Source organism: Cynocephalus volans, chromosome X, assembly GCF_027409185.1.
Source record: "Cynocephalus volans isolate mCynVol1 chromosome X, mCynVol1.pri, whole genome shotgun sequence".
Lineage (NCBI taxonomy): Eukaryota > Metazoa > Chordata > Mammalia > Dermoptera > Cynocephalidae > Cynocephalus > Cynocephalus volans.
This window is the reverse complement of record NC_084478.1, coordinates 1,316,005-1,325,872: the sequence shown is the minus strand read 5'-3', so window position 1 is coordinate 1,325,872 and position 9,868 is coordinate 1,316,005. Positions and strand designations below refer to the sequence as shown.

General features: G+C 56.0%; 2 protein-coding genes across 2 annotated transcripts in view; one reads left to right on the top strand and one right to left on the bottom strand.

The window, feature by feature from the left end:
- Window positions 1-2,525: 2,525 nt before the first annotated feature.
- Window positions 2,526-6,573, top strand: SLC25A6 (solute carrier family 25 member 6). The gene is made up of 4 exons (XM_063083525.1): window positions 2,526-2,732; window positions 3,924-4,410; window positions 5,295-5,435; window positions 5,979-6,573. The coding sequence occupies exons 1-4, from the start codon at window positions 2,622-2,624 to the stop codon at window positions 6,134-6,136; spliced, it is 897 nt and encodes a 298-aa protein (XP_062939595.1). The 5' UTR covers window positions 2,526-2,621; the 3' UTR covers window positions 6,137-6,573.
- A 2,374-nt stretch (window positions 6,574-8,947) lies between these two features.
- IL3RA (interleukin 3 receptor subunit alpha) overlaps window positions 8,948-9,868 on the bottom strand; it is a 32,326-nt gene continuing 31,405 nt past the window's right edge. Inside the window, exons 11-12 of the mRNA XM_063084107.1 lie at window positions 9,632-9,713; window positions 8,948-9,339 (exon numbers count right to left, since the gene is read on the bottom strand). Coding sequence (XP_062940177.1) covers window positions 9,265-9,339; window positions 9,632-9,713 — 157 coding nt within the window. The 3' untranslated portion in view covers window positions 8,948-9,264. The remainder of the gene's footprint in view (window positions 9,340-9,631; window positions 9,714-9,868) is intronic.

Genomic DNA, 9,868 nt, shown 5'->3' with positions numbered 1-9,868 from the left:
CAACTCATTACTGTGCTGATTCATCCCGAGGCTTTAGGCGAAAGCTGAAATCTTTTAAAACACCTCTCTTCTTTCTTAATGAATCCACCCATTTCTCAGACCACCAAGGTACTTTTTGGTCACAGATTCAGTAAAGAATCTGCTAGTCTGTGGCAGCTGATCTCTAATACCATCCAAGTCAGTGTATCAGATCTTGAGAGAGGCTGAGGAGTCTTCCTGGCTGGGTGGTAGGTCTTGGGTCCTTCCTCTCTGCTTCTGAGTCTTGGGGATGAGCATGTGAGGGGCAGACACAGCTCCACCTTTCCTCCCTCCACCCCTCACCCCTTAGGGTGTTCTGTCTCTCCAGATCCCAGGTAGACAAGCGCTTTCAGTTTTGAGGGCCCCCATGCCCTCCGGTGCCACATTGTAGTGAGGGACAGGAGCTGTCTCCCCCTGCCCCCGACATACGGGACAACTGGCTGAGCGTCCAAGTGTACGTCCATGTGCAACTCTTTCCATGGAAAAAACTGAACCCTCATTAGCAATGACTGGAACACATCACATACATTCATTCATTCCAGAAACATTCGCCGAGCACCTACTAGGGAGGCCTGAGAAGCCAACACTGGTACTACACAGGCCTACACAGCACAGTACTGACCAGTGGGGTGGCCACAGGAGGGCAGACATTTCTGTGCCCAGAGGAGGGGAACAGATCGCTCTGTAGTCAACTGCCCCCATGTGCTCCAGAGGAACCTTCTACGTTTCCACAGTACCGGCTTTGCGGGCTTAGAAATAGAAACACCATGTTCCAGGGCCTGACCGGATGCTAAGCAACTGGATCTGCAATCAGCAGCTTCGGGTTGTTGGCCCAGTTGGCTCTTAGGCAATGATAATCATTTGCCAGGATCTCTTCCAACCCAGACAGGCTGGTTCTGTGAAATAAGCACAAGTCAGATGTTTTCCTCATCTGAGACACAGTCCCCTAGGCAAACTCCCTGTCCCTGCCCAGAAGCCACTGCCCTCCAAACCTCAATCCCCGCAGGAAGCCTGGCTGGCCCTCCAGGGACATTCTCTGCCCCCTGTCCGATGACGACTTAAGAATGTGCTGGAATCTCCAAGGCCCTTCCCACAGCAAGGACCCCAAGGCCAGACTTCACCTTTTATGTGACTTCTGAGCTCTGCCTGCACTCCCCGGCAGGTGAGCAGCCTTGAAACCCTGCCCCAGCCTTAGGCCCCACGCATACCTCAAGGTCAAGACAAGACTAAGGAAGGCATTTTACAAGAACGCTGGGGACAGGTGAAATCATGGGCTCAGGCAGAAGCCTGGGGCGCTTCTGGGCGGTTCATTCAGTGCTGAGCTGTCAGGAATTTCTACCTTCTGGGGATACAAGCAACAAAAAGAAGAAAAGGAGATAGAAGAGGGAAGAGAGGAAGGGAGGGAGGGAAAGGGGGGATAGAGACGGAAAGGAAGTAAAGAGGGAGGGAGGAAAGAAGACATGAAAAGGGAAAATAACGAGGTGGAGAGAGATAAGGAAGGAGGTAAAAACCCAGCAGCTGAGGTCTTTCGTGACCTCGGCGCTAGTATACGACTGTGTTCAGCTTGTGACGGTGCACCCAGTGACACTTTCAGGAAGAAACTGAACCCTGAAGTGTCAGACTTCAATACAAAGTTCACACCATTTGAACACCTCCGGCTTCCCTCAGGGATGTGCTCGTGTATGTGCGTGCGTGCTCCAGTGTATACGTGTGCACTCGTGTGCGTGCTCATGTCTGCATGCCCCTGTGTATGTGCATGCTCTTGTGTGTGCTCACGCTCCTGTGTGCCCGTGTGTATATGCACGCGAAAGCACACGGGAGCCCCTGCGTGTGTGAATGGGCAGCCTCCGACCCCCCGTCCCCCGAATGCCCATCTCAGGGCCCGGTCTTCCAGAGGAAACTAGGCCGCGACCGCCTGGGCCCTGGGGGACCCATGGTTGGGGCGGGGGCGACCCAGGCTGCTCCGAGCCCACGCGGCGAGGGTCCTCGGGGAGAGGGGTCGGGAGAGTCGGAGACCCTGCCGGTCAACAGGTGCACACGGGGAGGGGCTGCAGCTCTCACAAGCCGGCCGCAGAGGGAGTTCGGGGGTCAAGGGTCGGGGCATCACGTGTCGCGCACGTGGGAGGGTTCGGCGCGCTCGCCGGGAGAAACGAGATGGTCGTCTCGGTTCGGCAGGGGTCCCGGGGGCGGGCTTGAGCCCTGCAGCCCTCGGCCCATCGACTCTGCCCGCGCCGTAACCTTGACAAGGTCAGGGTGCCCGTGAAGCCCCCACAGCCCTTACGGCGCATGGGCGGGGCCCGCATCCCGGCATGCCTTGAGGGCGGGGGCGGGACGTGGTCAGACGGCGCGGCCAATGGACGCGACTCACGGGCGCGGGTCGGACGTCATCGAGCGGCGCGACGAATGGGCGTGGCAGGGGCAGGACGTCGCCGGGTGGCGCGGCCAATGGGCGCGTCGCGCGGAGGAGTGGGCGGGGCGCCGTCGCTTTAGCGGCTGCGCGCTGGCCGCTCCATCCTTTCGGCCCCGGCGGCGGCAGGGCTGACCAGCAACGCCTCTTTCGCGTTCTCCGTGCCCGCTCTCCGCTGTTCGCGTGCTCCGCCGCCATGACGGAGCAGGCCATTTCCTTCGTCAAGGACTTCCTGGCTGGAGGCATCGCCGCCGCCATCTCCAAGACGGCCGTAGCCCCCATTGAGAGGGTCAAGCTGCTGCTGCAGGTGAGGGCGCGGCCGCGGCCTCGGGGAACGGAGGACGGGCCAGGGGGGGCTGGGCCGGGCCAGCCGCGTGTACCAGGGCCAGCGAGCGGGCGCCGGAAGTGGGAGGCCGCGGCCGCATTGTCCGCGCGCCGCCGACTTCCGTGTGCCGCGTCACGTGGGGGCTGTTGTGTGCGCGCTCCCCGCCCCGCGCTCTCTACGCCGAAGCGGGGACGTCTGCGCGTGCGCGCTGTAGCCCGCGCGTCGAAGAACCGCTTCGCCTGGCGGAAAGCGCGTGCGTGCGGGGCCGGGCGCGTGGACGGACCCCGCGGCGAGCCGGCCGTGACCTTGAGCGGGTCGGTCAGACTCCAAGGTCTGTGAACACCCTGTCAGTCTCGGCGGTCCCGCGAAGGGCCGCCTGTAGTGCACGTGGTCCAGCGACCCCTCCCCGCAGGTGTCCAGCTGTCGTGGGCCCTCCCGGTGCATCTGTCATCTGTCATGACCCATAATAGGTCTGTCTTATCCTCTGCGAGAGTGTTACCCGGAGTAGCATGTTAACTGGCAACAGTGTTAATGGTTGTAGAAGCCGCTTGGTTACTGTACTACGCAGTTTTGACTTAAAAGAATTAGTTTGCCAAGGTAAAGGCCATTAGGGCAGCGCATCAGTGTTCAAAGATGAAATACAGCATATTTCAAGATCTCAGGTGGCTTTAGTGCGATTCTAGAATCAGGCAGCAAGTTGCTCCATAAAATAGACCTAGTGTTTGGGATTGGTCATTTCCATGAATATCTTTGTAAGGTGGGGACTGGGAGGCAGAACCAGGGAGGAGGAATAAGTGATTGTTTAATGTCAGGTTACTTTAGGCTGCCCTGGTTGTGTGGAGATGAAAGCAGAGGGAGCTTCACTGTTTTGCCTATTGGAGATTTAAACTGGCCTGTTTGGGAAATTGGCCGTTACCTGTCTCCTGGTTTCTCAGAAGGTTAGACCACAAGTTAGTTTAGGTTTGGTGACTTCAGCAAGAGGGACTCCAGTTTGGTTTTTAGTCTGGTCTTTTGGGGCTTATGCAGGAACTTGGACAAAAACACTGTCTTCCTATAATTTTTACCTATCACCAGTAATGCCCATGTGGTGGTTTTCTGAGCGTGCACACTCATTGGCCTGTCTCTGGGTAGGTAGAATTAGGCCCTGTCTGAAGCCCTGTCCTGTCCTCCCAGGTGCAACATGCCAGCAAGCAGATCACGGCCGACAAGCAGTACAAAGGCATTATGGACTGCATCATCCGCATCCCCAAGGAGCAGGGTGTGCTGTCCTTCTGGAGGGGCAACCTGGCCAACGTCATCCGCTACTTCCCCACGCAAGCCCTCAACTTCGCCTTCAAGGATAAGTACAAGCAGATCTTTCTGGGGGGCGTCGACAAGCACACGCAGTTCTGGAGGTATTTTGCTGGCAACCTGGCCTCCGGGGGCGCGGCCGGAGCCACCTCGCTCTGCTTCGTCTACCCCCTGGATTTCGCCAGAACCCGTCTGGCAGCCGATGTTGGGAAATCGGGCACAGAGCGGGAGTTCAAAGGCCTGGGAGACTGTCTGGTGAAGATCACCAAGTCTGACGGGATCCGGGGCCTGTACCAGGGCTTCAATGTCTCTGTGCAGGGCATCATCATCTACCGGGCAGCCTACTTTGGCATGTACGACACAGCCAAGGGTAAGTGCAGTCTGCTGAGGCTGCCATAACAAATGGGGGGGTGGGAGGGCTGGAACAACAGAAACGTATTCTCTCTCAGTCCTGGAAGCCAGAAGTCTGAGATCGAGGTGTGGCAGGGCTGGTTTCTCTTAAGGCCTCTGTCCTTGCCTTGTAGACACCATCTTTTTTTTTTTTGGACACCATCTTTTCCTTGAGTTCTCTTGTGGTCATCACTGTGTGTGTGTGTCTGTCCTAATCTTCTCTTCTCATAAGGACAGCGGTCTTGCTGGATTAGGGCCCACCCTACTGACATCATTTTAGCGTAGTTACCTTTTTTTTACCGGTAAGGGGATCGCAACCCTCGGCATGGTGTGGTCCGCACCACGCTCAGTGAACGCACTGGCCATCCTTATATGGGATCCAAACCCGCAGCCTCGGCGCTACCAGCACCACACTCTCCGGAGTGAGCCACAGGGCCGGCCCAAGCATAGTTACATTTTTAAAGACTGTGTCTCCAAGTGTAGTCACATTCTGAGATCCTGGGGGTTAATTTTCAAACCATGAATGGGATGGAGGGAATACAATCCAGCCTATAATGTAAGCCTTTGCGAGGTCAGGGCCCAGGCCTTCTAGCATAAAGGGCTGCCATTCTGCAACAGAATCACTTCAGGTGGCACCTTACACTCTCCTACTCTGGAGAGGCCACTCCCAGGTCCTAAGCCCCAGTCTCTGGGACTGTCCTCCACAGTCCAGTAGATTGCAGGCGGCTTTCCCCTGTGCTGGCCTTCAGCACTGTGGAGATTCCTGGTGCTGGTGTTTGCAAGGGCAGCCGTGTAGGGGGGCAGCCCTCACCACCTGACGGCTCTGTGTGTACTGGGCGCTAATGCTGGCTGGTAACTCCGCAGGTATGCTCCCCGACCCCAAGAACACCCACATCGTGGTGAGCTGGATGATTGCCCAGACTGTGACGGCCGTGGCTGGTGTGGTCTCCTACCCCTTCGACACCGTGCGGCGACGGATGATGATGCAGTCTGGGCGCAAAGGAGGTATCCCATCTCTGAGCTCTGTGCGCGGTGTTTCTCATGCTAGTGGGGGGAGACGCAGGACTCCCTGAGCGGCCTCAGTCTTTAGATGTGGCGCAGTCGAATTAAGGCCCTTCCCAAAGGGTTTCAGGCAGTGTATTGTCAGAGTAACTTGGCTATGTGGAGGAATAGTCCTTAATCATGGGCTTCTGTTCTTTTCCTGATTTCCAAATTCCTACTTTCCTGAGCATCTGGCCTCATTGGCCACTTGACTATGTCCTCAGTCCTGCCCTCCCTGCGTGGACCCAGGGTGGAGTCAGGTACTGCCCAGACTGGAGTTTGATGTCCTGCTTGTTGACCGTCTCTCCTTCCGTCGTAGCTTAGTCGGAGGCCCTGAGCCTGGGCATGTGGTCACCAGAACCTTATTTCATTTGCGCCTGTAACAGAACTCTTATAGTTACTTGGGTGGAGGTATTTGGGGTCCAGTTTCTGTTAAACGTTTGGAGTTTGGTGACTCCTGTCCTGAGGAGCTCCCCAGCGAGGCCTTAACTCTCTCCCTCATTGCAGCTGACATCATGTACACGGGGACCCTCGATTGTTGGAGAAAGATTTTCAAAGACGAAGGCGGCAAAGCCTTTTTCAAGGGCGCCTGGTCCAACGTCCTCAGAGGCATGGGGGGAGCTTTTGTGCTGGTCCTGTACGACGAGCTGAAGAAGGTCATCTAGGCACATCCGCCTCCAACAGAAACGGGGACCAAGAGGATCACGTAGGATACTCTACTTTACTGTTACAGACCATTGATCTTCAAAAAATTCCAGTCGTCTCTGTCCTGGGCAGATCATGTCGGTAGAGGGCTGTGGACTGCTCTAGGAAAGGGGCTCATTGTGATCACGTTCGCCAATTGGTGCTTCAAGTCCATGTGTTGATGACTGGGGGTGGGAAATCATGACGTCATCGTGGGTCCGTGGTGAGGCATCTCTGCCACTCAGGCCTAGAGTGCAGATGCTTGTAGGACCCGGGTTGTGTTTAAGTGTTTATTTAAAACAAGAGTTGCGTCTCCCATTTGTACGTAAGCACTTGCTCCTCTTTTGCACAGCCGAATGTTTGCAGTTATGTTCTCAGTTGGGCATTCTGCTGCAAAACAATAAAAACAGGACATAGAGCCCTGCTTGTGTGGCCATGAGTGTTTGAACAGAGCGGCCCGTGGGGGGTCTGGAGTGTTGCAAAGACAGGGTGGGTGCGAGGCAGAAGGGGTCCATAAGAGACCATGTCCTGTCCCTGTGGCAGGCCCCCCCACTTTGTGGACTTGCAGTACCACCTCTGCCTAACACCCTGGAGGGTACAGACGGCAATGTGGTCACTGGCTAGGAAGAGGTAGGATTGAAACCAAGGCTGGCAAAGGCCGGAGCATGTGTAGCTCACTCTGAGAAGCCGCGCTTGGATGGTGAGGATTAGCCCAATAAGTGCTGGAGGCCCGGAGGGCATCTGAGTTCCCTGCTTAGGAAAGTGTTCATTCCAGGAAATTGGCTGGCTCTTTCTTTCTTAGACCATACAGCTAAAACAATGCCATAGACCAGGTGGCTTATACATAATAGGAATTGTACATCTTACAGCTCTGGAGGCTAGAAGAATGAGATAAGGGTGTCTGTAAGGTTAGGTGTGGCCAGGAACTACTTTCTGGTTGGCAGAGGGCAGCTTCTCTCTGTGTCCTCACATAGTGGAAGGGGCAAGGGGGTATCTGGGGCCTCTTTTATAAGGATACTAATCCTGTTCATGAGGCTACACCCTCATGACCTCATCACCTCCCAGGGGCCCCACCTCCTAACACCATCACCTTGGGGTGCAGGGTTTCATCAGGAGTCTTGGGGACACAGTCTATCAGTAGTGTAATGTTGGCTGCCGACACAGGAAGGGAGGGGTGTGGGAGGGCCAGCCCTGAAGTTCTCCATCTGCTGCTGGCTCCTTGGGGCCGCTCCCCATCCATTCCAGCATGAATAGTGCAGTGGAGGTCTCTCCCCAGGAGCCCCGGCAGTGACAGGGAGCAGCCACCTGCCCTGGCCTTCCTTTGCCATGGACTCCGTGGTTGTAGCAAGAAAATAAAATGGGGAGTCTCCCCAGGCTGAGCGTTCCATCTTGGTGCTGTCCATGACGCAGAGTGCAGCCCTGGGCACCTGGGACCCTGATGTCCTGGGCTTCCCAGAAATCCTGGCTGCAGAAGGCAGGATCTTACCTTTCTGCCGCAGTGATTAAAGATTGGGAGATTAAGTGAGTCCTATCTTGATTGTGTGGCTCCTGCCCAGCCACTGCTCACCACACGCCCTGGCTCTGACCCACTCGGGCCCTGGGGTTTGAATTTAGATTTTCTCCTACCCAGAGCTGTGGTTACTGCTCGATTCAGTCTTGGGGACATATTTTCACCTGGTAATTAGGACCTTGTTTAATTGGCAGTTCACTAAATTAAACCTTACCTACTCGGTCCTGTTGGCCTCAGGGCATTCTGCGAATCGTAGTCTTTATGAGACTGAGCAGCTGCAGTTCAGGGTGACTGACCTGTGAGATCTTCACATGTTAATGTAAGCAAGCAAGGGCTGGCCGGTTAGCTCAGTTAGAACGTGGTGCTGATAACACCAAGGTTCAGGGCTCAATCCCTGTACCAGCCAGCTGCCAAACAAATAAGTAAATGTGAGCAAGCTAAAAAATTGGGGGGAACTTCACGAGGATATGGGATGCGTAGGGCTGGGAGCAGTGTTTTGAGGAAACTGAACATTCCAAAATCACCGTGTCCTATGTGGGTTTACAGTGGTTTGTCTTTGGCTCCCAGGAAGGGCTCAGTGTGTTAGGAATTAAAGCCAATGGCAGTAAAGCCCACATCCTCCACCCAGGGGCTGCAGACAGCTGGGCCGATGGGCTCTCCTGTCGCTGTCACCGCCTGGCCTCTGCTCCCTCTGCTTTCACCTCCTGCTTGAGGACAAGCCACGTCCCGGCCTGCAACAGCTTCCCACCCTACCCCCCATATGCAACATCTGCACACCCTTTTCCTGATGCTCAGATGCACACACCCAGCAGAGACCCGGAGGGGAGGGAGCAAGAGGAAGTGTGAGGGAAGACCCCTACAGGGACGAGAGACCTTGGGGAGGAGGGTCACAAGTCACCCAGCTCTGGGGTGGGGGTGGAAAGCGGTATCATTCATCATCATTTATCGGGGACCATGGAGAGGCAGAGGCGAGGCCAGGTGGGAGCAGAGCTGAGTGAGGACGGGACAACCTGAGGAGGCAGAGCCAGGAGATCCCGCCAGGCACAGACAGCCCCTCCCACCTGCAACATGTCTTTGTGGGTGGGGGCACACCTGCACTTGCACAGCTTGTGTGGGGACATTAGACCCTTCTGGCTATGTGCACGATTAGGGTGGCTTGCAAAGGGAGGGGTGGGGGGCAGTGCAGCCAAGAGCAGTCATATGATCATGCAAACATACGTGCAGTCCGGGGAGCAAGAAAGAAACACCAGGCAGGGCCGTTTAATGGAACCAGGAAGGGGCAAATCCAGTTGATGTTAGCAGGAAGTCTTTGGGCAGAGCCAAATTTAGGAGGCTGGAAACCCGGTCCCAGAGGCCTTGGAGTGACAGGACTGGATCCCACTGGGGCCCAGTGAGTGGGTGATAAAGCACTTTACTAAAGAAATGAACACAGCACAGAGGCTTTTTTCTTTCTTAGGGGCAGCTCCTGGTTCAGCTGCACTGGGGTCTCCCACCCCCATCTCGCTTTATAAACATTGGTCAGCAGCAACTAGGGCATGCAGGTGCCCGGCCAAGAGGTCCCGGAGGACCAGGCAGCGCGAGCAGCCCTGAGCTTGGGCTTCACGTTTCCTCCACAACCAGCACCTCAGCCACTGGACAGTCCTCTCGGTCCGCTCTGCCAGCCACCCAGACCATCTGTGGGGGTAGGGGAGTCAGGGTGTTGGTGAGGGATGAGAGAGCCCCTATGTTCTCTAAAGCCTCAGGGACCTGTCCAGTCCAGAATCAGGTTGGACCTGGGGCTCCTGGCCCACCTGCTGGGGGAGCAGGGCACAGGTGACCCCCTGAAGTCACAGGCTGGGACCCTCGCTCCTCCGATGCCCTTCTCCCACAGCCTTCCCCGGCCACTGCCAGCACCTGCAGACACTCTGGGTCAGGCTGTGGCCACCCTGTGTCCCCAGAAGCATCGATGGCAGAAAACACAACGTACCAGCTTGTCATTCTGAAAGTTGTCACTGATGGGGTCTTTCAACCGAGGGATGGGAGGGAAGATTTTCTGCATCACGGAATACCTGGGAGGAAAGAAAAATCCAGATGTTCTGAGTCCAGCACCAAGCAGCTTATGGTCAGATGCAGAATGTCCACGAAAGGGCCACAGCAACACCAAGATGGAGGGGAAGACTCAAACCTCCTTCTCCAGGGCCTCTTCTGTTGCCCTGGCCCTAAG